At 38.8% G+C, this 17,460-nt stretch overlaps 1 protein-coding gene across 1 annotated transcript in view; it reads left to right on the top strand.

Annotated features, from left to right (window-relative positions):
- The window catches only part of shtn3 (shootin 3), a 50,623-nt gene that overhangs the window by 18,241 nt on the left and 14,922 nt on the right, over positions 1 to 17,460 (top strand). Inside the window, exons 3-7 of the mRNA XM_053323703.1 lie at positions 15,948 to 16,042; positions 16,444 to 16,618; positions 16,703 to 16,800; positions 16,947 to 17,028; positions 17,290 to 17,384. Coding sequence (XP_053179678.1) covers positions 15,948 to 16,042; positions 16,444 to 16,618; positions 16,703 to 16,800; positions 16,947 to 17,028; positions 17,290 to 17,384 — 545 coding nt within the window. The remainder of the gene's footprint in view (positions 1 to 15,947; positions 16,043 to 16,443; positions 16,619 to 16,702; positions 16,801 to 16,946; positions 17,029 to 17,289; positions 17,385 to 17,460) is intronic.

Genomic DNA, 17,460 nt, shown 5'->3' with positions numbered 1-17,460 from the left:
TGGTGTCTTGATCTGAGGCTTTTGTCCCTCAAACCATCCAGTAAGTTTAGTATGAGTCAACATTCAGTCATGCTACTCTGGCATTTGTTACCAAAAAAGTCACAAAAGGGCACTCATCAGAAAATTGCTATATTAAGAATTTAAAGAAAAGGTCATTTTTTATCTGATTGGAGCATCTACTAACTCCTGTCAGCCTCAGCTCTGAGCTAAATGCTAATATATTATGCTCATATGCTAACACGCAAAGCTTCAAAAAACCCCAAAACGTATTCTGTGATCATTAATTAATCATGAAAAATGAGATCTTCCATTTCCAACAAGTCTACTGCATTAAACAACTGAATATGTGATAGGTTCATGCACTCCAGAAAGACTCACGGAAGGTCAACATCATCTCTCATAGAAGGACAGCATTTCTCTTACAAATCACTGTTAAAAATAAATATATTCGATAATTTGGCCGCACTATGATTAAAGTCTGGTTAGGTTTAGGCACAAAAACCACTTAGGCAGCTAAGTAGGGTTAAAATAAGAGTCATGACTAATCTTATGGACGTATTGGTTTGAAACAGGAATGAAATATGATGTTTTGTTAAGCAGCGACACAAAAAAATAGAGATTCCTTCATGAATTTGGACTTTGGTCATGAAACACTGAATGATGATGAAATGTGTGTTTTTATTAAAGTGCACCTATCGACTATCCAAATGCTCCAAAATATGATGTTTTGCTGACTATCCATCCACCCTGAACTCCTCCACCTTCTGTCATAATTAGTAAGACTCTAATGTTTGATCCTGTCGTCTCTCCAATACTCAGTGTACGAAGACATTACCTTTCTCATATATATGCAACCATCATTTTTAAATGTGGGAAGATAGTTGATTAAAAGCAAAAAGCGAAGTGTTAGAAGACAGGAAAATATAAATATAGAAGCTCACTTTAATCTTTGATTTGATTCTCATCTTTTTAGCAGAGGTGATGAAAATAAAAGAAAGTCTACAAAAATCTCAGTTTCGAGGAGCTTTTGTTGGTCTTGAACGTTGCAGCTCTTTATGTTAAAGTAGGAATCTGTCTTTGCCTCTTCCTCTTCCTCACAGCTGTATAACTGCATGTTCTTGAGATTTTCAGCTGCTCGGATGCAGGCGGAGCGGATGTCTCGCAGTCTGTAATTTATGCTTTGTATTAAAACACGTGCAGCAGACCAAGTCGTTTGCAAAAGGAGCTCAGTGTCTCTCAGGAGGAGAGTTTAATAGCAGCCAAAAAATCTCTCCCCGAATTTCAAATCAAATGCAGGGCAGGGGAATATGTTTGGGAAGGTTTCAGATTGATAAGACTGGACAAAAAGATGCAATGGAAAGACAACCACCAGGGAAATTTATAAAAATATCCCACCTTAAAAATCAAAGAGGAATTAAGATGACTAAAAACACAGAAGAGAGAGACAGAGACAGAGAGAGAGAGAGACAGAGAGAGAGAGAGAGAGAGAGAGACAGAGAGAGAGAGAGAGACACACAGAGAGACAGAGAGAAAGAGAGAGAGAGAGAGACACAGAGAGAGAGAAAGAGAGAGACACACAGAGAGACACACACACAAAGAGAGAGACAGAGACACAGAGAGAGAGAGAGACACACAGAGCGAGAGAGAGAGAGAGAGAGAGAGAGTGAGAGACACAGAGAGAGAAAGAGACACACACAGAGGGAGAGAGACACACACACACACAGAGAGAGAGAAAGACGCACAGAGGGAGAGACACAGAGAGAGAGACACACAGAGAGAGAGACACACAGAGAGAGAGAGAGACACAGAGAGAGAGACACAGAGAGAGAGAGAGAGAGACAGAGAGAGAGACACACACAGAGAGAGAGAGAGACACAGAGAGAGAGAGAGAGAGAGAGAGACACAGAGAGAGAGAGAGAGAGACAGAGAGAAAGAGACAGAGAGAGCGAGAGACATTCACAGCACAATGCTCCAAAAAATATTAAAGACATGAATAAATACTCTTAGTCTCTATTAGATGAAAGTACATATTCTCCAAAGTATATCTTTTCTCTCGGAGCAGTTTTAGGCTCCTTCGCTGTAACTGAACATGTAGCCGGAAGCTAACTGTGATACCACTCAGCTTTACAAAACTGATAGCCTGTAGCACTGTTAGCTCACGCAGCCTACTTATTCAGTCTACTGCACTTCGATAAAAGCCTGTGGCAGCACTTTCCCTGCGCCGAAGTGCTCCTGGAAATACTGTAATTACCAGCATGTTCTCACACAAAAAACACATGCTTGGGGAAAGATTGTGGTTTGGGTTAAAAACTGACCCGACTCACGGTTAAAAACTGTAGACTTCTGCAGCAAAGTCCAGTTTTTACAGTTGTGTATCTATCTAGCTAATACACCCAACCTGCTACTTAAAAGTATGGGAACTTATCACCTTATATAGTAATCATCGGTCCATTGGCATTGTGGTGACTAATTCCTTTAAGTTAGAAATGATGAATCTGTCTTTCAATACTTTAAAAACAGTGATATTGATTTATAGAAATAGCATATAGCATATTTATCTAGTTAATACACCCAACATGACACCTATGAGTATGCATGGGAACTATGGGAACTATGGAAACACCTTATATAGACGTCATTGGTCCATTGGAGTCTACTTTAGATGTTGAGTTGTGGTGACTTGAAAAATTATGAATCTATTATATTTTAATTTGTGACAGAAAAAATGGCAATAAACACACAAAGCAGCCATACAAGTTTTAACCCTGTAATGCCAAGTGAATCATATTTGATACATGAGTTTTAGAGACTTCTAAATCATCAGTGTGATCTTTTTTTTCCCTCAAAAACCTGATGTTTACAATCAGATACATGCAGCACACAGATAAACCAATGCAATGTTGAATAACCAAATATTTTGTAGCTTATTTTATGGTAAATTCCTGTTGAAAATTTGTCTATCAAATGAGATACAGCAGGTATAGAAGGTCATTTATCTGTACATCTGTCAATGTAATCCATTATATATTGTTATCATGCATAAAAAGGTGATATGAGCTTTATGCAGGAAATGTTTAAAAAAACATGTCATGAAAAATAGTCCCAGTGTATCAAATATGATACGAAACTAAACTCATAGACCCAAATCTTATTTAATTAATTTGTCAGAAGGTTCAATAAACTCCAGGTTCAAAGAATATGAATTTACTGGCAATTATTTGATGTTTCAGGATTTACAGGTTGATTTACAGAAATAACAAAAAACTCTTAAATCTGCATATTTAGTTGAGTATCATTCAAAGAAACCCATGAAGTCATCTACTTATAGCAACAACTACTGCATGCTGTTTGTTGACTGAAAGTTACATTACATCATTGGACAGAAACCACGATGTCAAGCTGGATGAATTACTCAGAAAAGGCAGTTCATTGTGATTATTAAGTTTTCTTCTTAGATTAGTGCATTATCAGCCTGATAGCAGGAAAAACCTTGTAAATATAATCTTCAAATGATCTTTAATGTGGAATCAAATGTTTGTATACAACAGATGAACAGTTCATTTAGAAGTTTAAATTACAACATGTTTCATATTTCCTCCCTTCCTTCTCTCATTGCACTTCTTTCCTCTGATGTCTTCTTGGTCATCACTGATATAATCTCTACGATAATGAATGAAAACGATGAATGAATAACTCTGATCTAATGTGGCTGCTAATTCTACTGATTGCTTCTTATCTTTATTTTCCTCCTGACTGGTAATATTTAGTTGTTTATGAGCTCATCGTTCAAGTCGTGTGGCTGTTATGTGCATGCTGCTGTAGTAATGCAGCTTCTCCTCAGGGACTAATAAGGTATTGATCTACTGTATATATGGAAGTTAAAGTGGAAACACTTATTACAAACATGGTCCCAAGATGCTTAAAGTCAAAGAAACATAAAAAACACAAGATGATCTGCATAAAACTAAACTTTTGCCTCGATTAGTTGAACCAGATGGGAGTTCAAGACATGATTTTATTGTTTAGTCAATCTAGTTACATACATAGACTGTATAAAAGAAATGGACGTAACATCCGTGACGTCACCCATTGGTTTGTGGACTGCTGCTCGGAAGCCAATAGTTTCGAATCTAGGCAGTGCCATCTTATAAATTTCAGGTGCATGCTGGGAAAAATAAAAACACAGATTCTACTTATATGGGCATGAGGCGGAGCAGGGAGGTTGCTATGGTTAATTTTTCCTTCCTTCTTACCCTCCACCCTTCTTTCTTTGCTCCCTCCTCCTTCCTTCCATCCTTCCTTCCTTCCTTCCTTCTCTCCTAAATTCCTTCCTCTTATCATCCTTACTCCTTCCTTCCTTCCTTCCTTCCTTCTCTCCTTACTTCCTTCCTCTTTTCCTTCCTTCCTTCCTTCCTTCCTTCCTTCCTTCTCTCCTAAATTCCTTCCTCTTGTCATCCTTACTCCTTTCCTTCCTTCCTTCCTTCCTTCCTTCCTTCCTTCCTTCCTTCTCTCCTAAATTCCTTCCTCTTGTCATCCTTACTCCTTTCCTTCCTTCCTTCTCTCCTAAATTCCTTCCTCTTTTCCTCCTTACTCCTTTCCTTCCTTCTGTCCTCCTTGACCTGAGGACAACAGGAGGGTATAAAACATGAGTTATTTCAACAAATTAAGACGAACAATCTCAGGCTCAAAGAAAAAGTGTAAAAATGAACAGTATGTAAGAATACAACAGTGTAGTTTTAGTGTTTAGATGTTCTTTTTGTTTGTTTCTCCATCCGTGGCCCTCACATGCAGAACAACTCATATTTACCACTCTGAACCTCTCAAGCAGAAGCTTATGAGGAGCACTTGAAGGCAGCATCACAGCATTAGTCCACCTATTGTTCACAGCTTAGCTTCGGGTTAGTGTTTCAGCTTATACCTCACTGGCATTAATACTCGTGCTTTTTGTTATAAATCCTTTGTAGGTCGAGCAGCAAAGTCACTTTTTCAGCCCCAGAATGCAACATTTTACATAAATGCATGGATCATGAAGAAGAAATGGTTTGCATATTGGTTTGACCTGGTGGCATGTTGGCTTGTGATCATTCCTTGACCAACGTTTCAACCCTGTTTTAACACTCTGTGTGAGGATTTCACCATTACTCATGATGAATGTGCTTACCGTTGGCTAATCCTCCAGATCAGCTGTTAATAACATGCGTTGTCACTAAAGAGGCTTTTCCCTGCTCTGGCTCACTGCTGAAAAACAAAAGCAGCACTCTGTTGTTAGTCTGTCAGATCATTGCAGGTTTTAAAGGAGCGTTGGTTATCTTACAGCGGCCTGGAAGTCGGAGGAGTTAGTGACCCAGAACAGTTTCTTTGAAGGGTGACAAAGACCTCTAACTCATGAAGAAGAGCAAAGTTTCATTGCATGGATTTAAGAGCTCTGGAAGAAAGTTCAGAGCTTCCTAAAAGTTTGATTTATGAAGACAAAGGAGGGATAATTCATCATTTTCTAGTTTGCACATCAAATATATACATTTATATCACTATCACTGAGAATTTGTGATTGTTATTGGCTGATGATAGGTGTCCATTACTTTCTAATAATCAGGGTTTGCTACAATGCACCAATCACTAGTATTTAGTATACTGTAGCTTTATTGTAGCTGGATATTTAACACAGAATGGAAGAAAAACTCTCATCCAAGGAGAAACGGCTCAAAGTATGAAGTATGAGTAAGATGGAGAGAGATAAACATTAGAAGAACAAGAGCAAAGTTAGATTAAGGTAAGAGGTCCAGGAAAAGATTAATAGATTTCACCATTAAAAAAAAGAAGAAAATATATATATAGACATGCAATATTACAATATGAACAACCTAATTTAAAAGCTTATTTGTTGGAATAAGTGTATCATAAGTGGAGCTTTTCTTCTTCTTTTTGGTGTCTGCCTGATGTCAGAACTTCACTACAATACATTTGCATGTTTGTCTTTAGTTAACATGTGATGGACAGATTTATTGTTACTCTAAACCGACTCGCAACAAACTGCACAACTGCATCAATCTCATCTAAGCTTTTTTTGTTTCTGTTGCTATCTATGGCGGTCTCTAAACAACAGCTGCCAGCGAACACAACAGCAGATGTATCTGAATCAGAATTGGGTGGCGATTATAGTTCAGGATCCGAGGTCATTAATTAATTAGTTAGTTGGTTAATTCTTTATTCGTCATGTGCTTTTCATGCCTCTGCTGTGTATTGAAAATCAAAAAATGCAGCACGATATCTTCTGGCAGGACACGACACTAGACATGACATCATTAACACATATAAGTTAATGCATTTATGTACACAATATCAAATAAATCATGCATCAAATAGGATCATAAAGAAAGAAAAATACTAGTTTAAGTCTAAGGAAAGGGTAAAATTATGCTCATCAGTGTCTCCTTGTGATGACACCAGCTTTAAAAAATGAGTAAAATTTAAAAAATAAGACTATAAATAGCAGAGTATGATCCTCTCTTCTCTCCTCCGCTGCCTCTCGTGTTGTGTCTGACCCACCGCAGTGCAGCCGAGCAGAGGACGATCCGCCGTGGCATGTGGGTTGAAACGGTGGTTAAAGCGATTGAACGGAGCCCTGAGAGCGCTGGGGGTTTAAATGAGTCTCTGTGCTGGGAGGGAATCACACCACCAAAGCCCATCCACAAGCATTAAACATTGAATGAGGGATTAAAAATAGATCTAGAAGCTCTCCCTGTCTCTGTCCTCCTTCTCTCTGATATCATACTCTCAGATTTCTTCGCCCTGTCTTTCCTCGCCCCAAACCCGGATGCTTCTCTCTGGCACCGCGTTCAGAGACTAACACTATCAAGGATTTCAAAGGTCACTTGGTTAAATAGCTACAGTGGCTAAAGCTCTTCTTTTTGATCTATACCCAACTTTTGGCCCTTTACTGACATTTGAGATATTTCACTTGGCAAACATTACAGACTGATATTCGTTTCCCCCACTTGGTACGATTCGTTTGGGCAGATTTGAACTCAGCAATCGTACTCGGCTGCAGACCAATAACAGTCGCACTGAGACCCATTTGAGCCCATTTGGATTCATTTAGGAGAACTGAGAACTGGATTCTGCAGGCTTCCTCATGCTTCCTGTGGTTTTTGGGCTCATAGATCACTGGAGTCCTTTTTCAGCACCTCCAACTCAGGCCGAGCCAACTAACTTCCTGTTGGCTCTCTGCTCACTTTAATGGGGGTTCAAATCATTCTTATTTCTAGGGATCTTTTAGACTTGCCAGATGTTATTGGCAGGAGGGACATGCTACTCCCACTTTTTTCAAAATCCCCCCACTTTCAAATTTGTTTATTATTATTTTTTCATCAGTCTCTATCATCTCCATAGACGATTACTGTTTATTCATCTATTCCTGCATGGTCTAAAGTGGTCTACATCTGAAGAAACAAACAGTGAAATCTGCCTTTATTGCATTTCACAAATAGAATAAAGCTTTCACATTTCTGAAACTGTATTTTAAAGAGACTTTGGCCTCTCTGAGATCATCCAGCCTAGATTTGACCAGTCTAAGTCGGTGATGCAAGCTTATATACCTTCTGGTGGAATATATCATTACAACCAACTTCATTATTCCCTGTATTTTGTATCACCATAGTCTCTAAATGTATGTATAAAATACAGGAAATGGGATTAAAATGGAAACATGTTATGGCGGAAAACCAAAGTTACACCCTTGGTTATTGGACTGATGGATCAAATTCTTCCTCCGTTTTACAGCTGGTCTTGTTTCCAATGATTGTGTGCAGAAAAAGATGCCTTCAGGGACAGTGTGAATCATGTAATGACAGGAAGTTGTAAATAAATAAATGGTTTGTCAATATGTCAAATTGGCTTCAGGGTCTGGTGGACTTTCTAGGGGCTTCAGTATCTTCTTCCCATGTGTTCATGTTCTTGCTATCGTCCAGACAGATTTGACCAATGATCAGGGACTTTTTTATAACACAAAAGGAACTGTCATGCAAAGAATATACCCTGCAAGTGAATCAAAATTTCAGTCAAGATGCATCAACAATCTCTGTACAACTCATCAAACAAAAGGCTGTAGAATACTGCAGCCAAGCTTACCATATAATCCACATTTTCAGAATTTACAGGATCTTGAAATCCCCAGATAAAGAAATTGCATGTTAAAGAAACTAACCTTCTCCTGGACATACTGTGGAGTTTGGGCCTCCATCACTTTCACTAAAATCATATTTAAAGATATTTTAATAGTCGGTATGAACAGGAGGAATGATAACAGCAAGGAAACCCTCTTTAATGTTCATATGGACACCTGACGTGTTTTAATAAAATGTGAATTTGTCCTTTAACCCTCATATACTCTACATCAGTGGTCTCCAACCCTGCTCCTGGAGAGCTACTGCCCTGCATGTTTTACTGTAGGTATCTCTTCACTCTAACACACCTGATTTTAAGTATTAGTTTGTTATCAAGCAGCTGAAGCTTGTCAGCGGGTTTGATAAAGAGTTAATACCTAGAATCAGGTGTGTTAGGGTTAGGGTTAGTGAGGAGATACCTAAAACATGCAGGGCAGTAGCTCTCCAGGAGTAGGGATGGAGACCACTGCTCTACATATTCTCACCCATCACAGGATTTCCTCACATAATTAGTCTTTATACCAAACTTCTGAACCACAAATCATTCATAAAAATCTCATCAGTCACAGATAAACATGATTAATCCTTAATGAAGCTTTCAGAGGGCAGAGAGAATTTATTCTGATTAAAAAACTATATAAAAGACACTATATTATAGTCCAATGTTAGATAAAACATGAGAACTAGTTCAACATCCTGAAATTTTCCAGCTCTCGGATGTAAAAATGGGTCAAATTTAACCCTGAATAGTATTTAAGGGTTAAGAAATGAAACCTCTCACAGTCATTTTGTGTATTGATGCAGAATAAAAGTGCTTTGCAGTATTGAAATAACACATTAGGAGGATCCTGCAGTGTTGGTCGGAGGTGCTTGTTCTCTGAGTGCTCTGTAGTTAAAATCAAAAAAGGATCAAGCCTTTATTATTAGCGGAAAAGGAAGTAATGGATTTGAATCAGTTTTCTTCTAAGAAATGTATACCTAAAGCTTTAAATGAAGTCAGAGCTCTGTGTTTCTGAAATCAGATCAATATATGAGCTGCTGGTAGGTCTGCAGTCGCACTGTGATGTCTTGAAGAGAGAAAGAAAGAAAGAAAGAGAGAGAGAGAGGCCGCTGTCTAAAAGCATCCTCACATAATGCATCTACACTCAAAGCCCTGCTGGTGTGTGTGTGTGTGTGTGTGTGTGTGTGTGTGTGTGTGTGTGTGTGTGTGTGTGTGTGTGTGTGGGACTAATTGCTTTGCGTCCGGGCTGCATCATCAGACGGAGAAGCATTAGTCATGTAGCCTGCGAGCAGACGACCGTCCACCTGAGAGAGGCCGAGACGTAATAGGCTCTGTGGTCCTGAAGGCCTCCATGACACAGATACAGTTTGGTTTTGTAATGATGGTCGCCATGGTGACACTCTTATTGTGTTTTCCCTGAGTGCGTTTGCACAATAGTAGGTATATAACTATGAGATTAGTTTTCAAATATGGTTACATGGGTCAGTGATAAATAAGGGTTGGAAAGATGAGCAAGTCAAAAATATGTTAAAAAAATAGTTTTAAAAGCAGCATCAGGTTTGTTTAAATGTGCATTTTGTATTTTTGTTGGTTTTATCTAATTTGAAATGACATTTTCACCAGTTTTCACCAAAAGTAAGACTGAATGAAAATGTCAAATGGTGTAAATACAAAATAATGATACATATTTAATTAATTTTATCCACCTACAATGTATTTAAGTGGACTTATATAGATGGTAACTTCATTTTAAAACATAGAGAACATTTCTACATTTACATTTTAAAGCATATTTAAAAGCATTTTGCCAAAACTGAGCAGGATATATCCTAAAAACAACCATTTCTTTCTGAATAAGTTTTGACAAATTATATAAAAATCATTAAAAAAACATAGTGTTGCATTTCTAAAAAGTGTATTAAATTTATCCCACACTTTAGTTCACATTTATTTCCCTGTATATAATCAGGGTTACACCAATTGACACTGGGTTGCATTACGTCATTGACCCACATATTAAATGTTTGGCTTCTTCTTAAGATCAGTGTGATTTCAGGACATTATGTGGTTGAAGTCACCTGGATATTATAAAGCAGGAAGATTAAGATACAGTCATGTTTCTTAGGACTTCATGAGCAAACCAGTAATAATAATATAAAACCTGCACCACCTGCAATGCTGCAAGGCTGCTATGATTGTGCATATTTTAAAAAATGCAGGTTATCTCACAGACTGAGGCATAGAGCAGAGACATCCAGTTTAATGATGTGGAACCTTCAATATTTTTCCACCTATTTTCCCATCATGTTGTGTCTAAGTGACTAATGGGGACAACAATCTTTTAAAAAATGGTCCAGTATTGAGCAAGAGCACTACAGCCTGCAGCCGCAGTGTAATCCCAATGGAGCAATAGCATCCATTAATATACGTCCACTATAAGTTGTTGTTGTTTTTGAGTCGCTGACAAGCTCAGATTGTTATTATAAATATCTGACGAGAGAGAGTGAGAGAGAGAGAGAGAGAGAGAGAGAGAGAGAGAGAGAGAGAGAGGGAGAGAGGGAGAGAGGGAGAGCTATCCACCAGGACTCACTCACAGTCCCGTAAACTGCATCAGGTGCATGTTTATTTTAACTACTCTATTCACATCACGGTTCATCAGAGGACGGTCGTGACTCCAAACAGCTGTTACAATATGATCATTTACATATCATGGGGAAAAAAACAACATATACCAGCCAGCCCTACTTTAACATAATACAATTACATTTTTCAGACATACAAACACCCTCTCCAGTGCCTCCAAAAACTAGAGAAATAACAGGTACTGCTCTTTTCAGGCATGACTAAAGCCATAATAATTTCATTTGTAGAGTGCTTCAGCCACACCATAAACATAAAATTCCTAAGAAGAGCATCCACAGTTAATCAGACAATACAATAAGTTCATTTGCTTAAAATGACTCAACATTTTGAAGTATGGAGAAAAAAAGGGATGCTTAGTGGACTTGTAGGAGACTGATAGACTAGCTTTGTTCTGACTTATCTTTTATCATTACATCTCAATCTCGAGTGTCTTTGAACCCCCTCTTCATTTATTTGTCTGTTTCAGGACTGATGTTTTAGGCTCATGTGACTAAACTGAAACATAAAATATCAGCTTTCCTCTTCAACATCTCAGTCATTCATTCTTCTATTAAGGCCAAGAACAAAATACAGGCCAGCCCCAGTTCAAAGTAATATCCATCTTTCTTTCTAAAGATCATTTGCTTAAATCGATTTTACTCACCAAGCATTTTGATGCATGAAAAAAAGGAGGTTTAGTTTGGATGTAACGTACAGTTCTGACCTTTTAAACCATTACAGTACTTTTTGACCACATTGTCTCTGAAACCCCCCTTTTACTTTGTCTATTTGATGGCTGATTAATGTGTTTGAGCTCAACCAAGAACTGTACCAAAAGGCCATTGTGAACACTCTACTATTATAGCCGTATACATTTCCAGTTGTTTCAGTCTTTATTTGAGCTGGATTGATTGATAGCAGCGTGTCAGTGTGTTAGAGACACTTTTGTTGTCAGTGTGAAACGTGAGCGTGTGCTGAGCAGGCAGGAGGATTTCTCTCTCAGCAGCATAACAACCCGTCTGCATGGAGAAAATAAATAGACTGGCAGCCTGTCATTAACTGTTGAAGTGATGTTTGTGAAATGAAACATACACAGAGCAGGTGTTAGTGAGTGTTAGACTGTTTATATGCTGAATGTTGAGAAGTTTTAACCCTTACATACTGTTCATATTCTAACTCATAATTAGTCTCTATATTCATTCACATTCATCAGTCATTAATAAATGTTTGATTAATCCTTAAAGTCTGTGTAAAGTAAGAATAAATATGTGTTCTGAGTTTGACATACCACAGAAAAGTGTGTTGTTAACCACCCTGCCAAATTTGAATGATTAAAAAAATCTCCAAATATATGAAATTAGGCTTCAAAGTTGTGTAAAACTCAGCCTCTTCTCCCAAATGCTGTGGGAGTGCCCGCAGAGTCCGCTGAAACCCCGCCCCCTACCAAGTGTCACCTGTCAATCAAAGTCACCACCTCTACCAGAAACATGGATGCTATGTCTGAGAGCTTTCTGCAGCTAACTCGGCTGCTAGCTCGGCGGCTAACTCAGCCAACTGGCCAACTGTAGACTATAATAATAGTAGTGTGTATAACTTTATTTATGAGCCATTCATTTGTTGGTTTGATCAATGGTCAGTTGGGTAAAAACCAAGCTGTAGGCAATATTTTAGTCTAACATATATTCAAACTGGTTTCATGTCGCTCATCGTCATTATACCTGCTAATGACATCCCCATCAGTTTCAGCTGTACTCTGTTTTCAGTGCTAAGTAGCTAATTTTAGCATATTAACACAGTGAAAATGGTAAACTACTACTGACATAACAGCAGGTTGATAATTATAAAGATTATTTAAGGCCTTGTTCATCATACACAAGCTAAACCACACTCACTTTTACTCCTGACTGCACTATCTGAACATTACACTACATCCTCTGTGGCTCTGAACATTGACACCAGCTGTAAATCACTGCTGCAAAACTAATCCTGATGAACATAACTAATATGAGACTGGGCTGAGGTCAGTGCACAGCTACTTTACTGAGATGCATTACATCTGTACAGTTCATCATTAACTTCCTGCGGTGGTTGCATGAGCTTAAATAAAACATTAGAATAAGCAAGCAAACATTAATCGTGTTGTTTGAGAGACTCTGGCAGGAAAAGCTTCCCCTCTGATCTCCGCTGCTCGTGTGAAGAGTGTAATCACATTTTGGGGCTTGTACATCAGCCAGGAAGGACACCGTTAATGGATCAGAGATGTTAGCAGGAGCTTCCTGTCGGCTGAAACACGATCCAGCCACAGCAGCCTGAGAGAGTCCAGGTCTGACTGTGTCACCACAAAGAACCCGAAGCGATCGATGAAGACAGAGAGAGAGAGAGAGAGAGGCAGATTAACTCTCCTGTTGTGCTCCCAGGTCAAATTGACCCCATCTCTTTTGACTGTTCCTCACTTCCTTCCTTCTCTCCTTACTTCCTTCCTCTTTTCCTCCTTCCTTCCTTCCTTCCTCATTCCTTCTTTCCTCTCCTTACTTCCTTCCTCTTTTCTTCCTTCCTTCCTTCCTTCCTTCCTTCCTTCCTTCCTCATTCCTTCTTTCCTCTCCTTACTTCCTTCCTCTTTTCCTCCTTCCTTCCTTCCTTCCTTCCTTCCTTCCTCCCTCTTTTCGTCCCTTCCTTCCTTCCTTCTTTCCTCCTTTACTCCCTTCCTTTGTTCCTTCTTCATTTCCTTCTTTCCCCACTTCCTTCCTTCCTCTTTCCTCCCTTCCTTCTTTCCCCACTTCCTTCCTTCCTCATTTCCTTCCTTCCTCCCTCTTTTCCTCCCTTACTTCCTTCCTCTTTTCCTCCTTCCTCCCTTCCTTCGTTCCTTCCTCATTTCCTTCTTCCCCCAATTCCTTCCTTTCTCTTTCCACCTTTCCTTCGTTCCTTCCTCATTTCCTTCCTTCCTTGACCTGAGCACAACAGGAGGGTTAAGAGGAAATGATAGTTGAGCTCCGTAAACATTTTATATTATATAGAGATTTAATAGTTAGTTCTTCGTTGTGTTTCAGTATCATCTTGTAGAGAAGAAACACTTGAAATCTTTATAATTGACTTTGATTATTACCTAAAATTGGCACTCAATGAACTCATTTGTTCAGTTTTAGTAAATTGAATGTGTGATCACTCATAATTAGTCTCTACACTAATTAATCCCAATTCCCCATCAGTCATTAATAAATGTTTGATTAATCTTATGGGGAAAAAATACATTCACAATCACTATTTTATGGTCCAGGTGAACATTTTAGAGAATATGATGAATACAGCAATATGTTTAAATGCTGATTTCTATTTATTTGAATAAAAACAGGTCAAATTTTTATATTTGAATATATAAAAAATGTCTATCAGATGCATTTTATTCCCATTTTGTTTTTTTAAATGTTTTATTATTGCTAAAGAACGAAGACAACAAAAGAGAAAAAAACATTTTATTAGAAATCAAATTTACTATGTATATTATGAACTCTACCTGGTCAACATTTATTACTTAAAAAGACTGAACAATTATTAGAATAATCTCCAAGCACGTCGATTTATTACAAACTAAACGCAGCAGGAGAAGACAGAAATGAGACAGAAAAGAGAGAGAAAAGAAGATGAGAGGAAGATGAGTGTCTCTTTTTGACATGATGGCAAAGCTTCTTCATCACTTTGAGTTTTTTTCTCCTCTCAGACTTCATTTTTCCCAAAGTCTTTTTCATATCTGGGTCATTTTAAAATAACCGAGGACTAGCCGAGCGCTGGTGACACGTAGACAGCTGCGAGCGTCGAACAACCTCAGGCTTCAGCTGGGATTGGTTCTGAAGGTTTTACACACAAGCACGCTGGCTGTAAGCTTCACCATACATCACATTATCCCTTCATTATTTTAATATGCTAATTAAAAGCTGGTGTGAGTTTGTGTTTGTGACATTAGAGCTCATGTATGAATATATGCTTGCTGGTAAAAACATGAGTTTGCTTGTTAAATGAAACATGATTCTCTTTTCCGTCCATGTCAAAGCTAAGAATGAAAAAAGCATGTAAATATTTTAGTGTAACATATCCAAACATCTTTAGTTTAGTAGGCAGATGATTGCTTCCTTCATCGGATTGAGATTGAGGAGGAAATTGACTTTACTGATGATGCTGGAAAAGCTATAAAACTATACTAAATATATAAAACACTATAAATGAAAATGACATAAAGATATTGGCAGTCAAGGAAGGAAGGTAGAAAGGAAGCAAAGGAGGAAGGAAGGGAAGAAGAAGGAAGGAAAGGAGGAAGGATGGAAGAAAGGAAGGATGGAAGGGAGGAAGAAGGAAGGAAAGGAGGGAGGAAAGGAAAGGAGGGAGGGATGAAGGGAGGGAAGGAAGGAAAGAAAGGAAGGGTGGAAAGGGAAGAATGACATAAAGATATTTGGTTTTTATTATGTGTTGTAGTTTGTTACAATCACTGACCCTCCTGTTGTCCTCGAGTCAAGGAAGGAAGGGAGAAAGGAAGCAAAGGAGGAAGGAAGGGAAGAAGAAGGAAGGAAAGGAGGGAGGAAGAAGGAAGGAAGGAAGGAAGGAAGGATGAAAGAGAGGGAGGAAGGAAGGAAGTGAGGAAAGGAAAGGAAAGAACGAAGGAAGGCAGGAGGAGGGAGGGAGGAAAGAAGGAATTTTAACATATATACTTTTGTTAACTTAAAACTATGAAGCTGATTAAAGGACCAGTATGTAGGATTTACAGGCATCTAGCAGTGAGGTTGAACAAACTGAATACCCTTCTCCTTCCCCTTCTCTTTTTAAATGTGAAGGAGAAACTACAGTGGCCTCAAAACTCGAGAAAAATGCAAAAGTCCATCTCTAGAGCCAGAGTTTGATTTGTCCATTCTGGGCTCCTGTAGAAACATATATAGATATAAAAGGCTCAATCTAAGATAACAATGATTGTTCCATATATTCCACAAGTCCATTCCTCCCAATGCCACTAAATTCTACACACTGCAGTATTTCATGCACCATTAAAAGTCTGTGTCTGTGTGTGTGTGTGTGTGTGTGTGTGTGTGTGTGTGTGTGTGTGTGTGTGTGTGTGTGTGTGTGTGTGTGTGGGGGTGTGTGTGTGGGTGTGTGTGTGTGTGTGTGTGTTCTCCCCTCAGTGTCTCAGATGGTGATAGAGGAGGTGAGTGTTCTGCAGACTCAGCTGGAGATCGAGAAGTCATGCCGGGAGAATGCAGAGGCCCTGGCCACAAAGGTCAGACACACACACACACACACACACACAGATTCAATAATCGATGCTATAAGATTAGTGCGGGGTCCAGCTGGCATTAGGATCAGCACAGACTGAATAGTTGAGTCAGGATGATTCTGCACACAGACCACATCATCTATCTCTTACTGCCTCCACAGCACAAACTCTCAACTTGAACAGTATGAAACTTTAATGTAGTTCGGAGGTTGATCCAACAAGTTTTTACTTTTAAAATATATATATCACATAATGCAAACAACAAAGCAACATCAATAAATGAGGAAAATGTATGAAAAGTATATTCCATAAACTCTATAATACATAAATCCTCTCAGTCCTATGATGCTATATTTGTAATAATGCTGACCTGTCATTGACCCCCGGTGACCTTTGCCCTCCAGCTGAACTGCGAGAACAGGAAGCTGAAGTACCTGAGCCTGTCGTCTCGGCCATGTTTGGACGAGCTGCTCCCCAGCATCTCCGACTGCATCGCGCTGGAGGCCGACGCAGACGCAGAGACAGACGCAGCAGACAGCAGTCCTGACACCTTCATACAGTATCAACAGCAGGTTAAAGGTACAGTACACACAAATTACATGTTAGCCATTACCTATGTATGAATGTACTGACTTTCAGATGTGTGTCTGTGTGTTGTGTCAGAGTTGAGGGAGACAGTGAACAGCTTGTTGGAGGAGAAGAAGAATTTTGTCTGTCAGATTCACGACCAGCAGAGACGAATAGAAGAGGTGACCTCACAGGTGAGGAGGAGGGAGCCCTAAAAACATCCTATCACAGGACCAGTTCTTCAAATGTCATAGCAACATATTGTTTGAAAAGTTTACATTCTAGATGAAATTTTAAATGAAAGCATATCCCTGTTTTTTTTTTTCTTCACTGTTCACAGTCTGAGAAAGATCAGGCAGAAATGACGGAGCTTCGTGAAAAAGTTGATCAGCAAAGTAAAACCATCAAGAGATTTAACAGAGGTGAGTCACAGCATATCATAATATATATATATATAAATATTACAATAGGTAAAGTTAATGCTACTAAGCTTTAACTCCTTTTTTAATACACATTCAGCATGTTACACTCTATTAACAAGGAAAAGGAGAGCAGCAAAAAAAGCTTTAGGTTCAATCTGAGCACAAGTTATAAAGAAATTGTTTATTACATTTTTAGACTACTATGATTTGTCAGCAGAAATGAGTGTTCATACGTGTTAATCTGATGTTTTCTCTCTGCAGTCTCTATGATGGCGACTCAGGAGTACGATGGGATGAAGGAGCAGCTGGACTTGGAGCAGAGTCTCAGAGTCAAAGCGGAGACTTATGCACATGAGGTAAAGAAAAGCTGACACTGCACACAAACACTGCTGTCAAAGTGAAAATGAGGCACTATAATGTATCACAGTGCAA

The sequence above is a fragment of the Scomber japonicus genome, chromosome 8 (genome assembly GCF_027409825.1).
Source record: "Scomber japonicus isolate fScoJap1 chromosome 8, fScoJap1.pri, whole genome shotgun sequence".
Lineage (NCBI taxonomy): Eukaryota > Metazoa > Chordata > Actinopteri > Scombriformes > Scombridae > Scomber > Scomber japonicus.
Note: the sequence above shows the minus strand (reverse complement) of the source record. Positions and strands in the feature narration are given on the sequence as shown.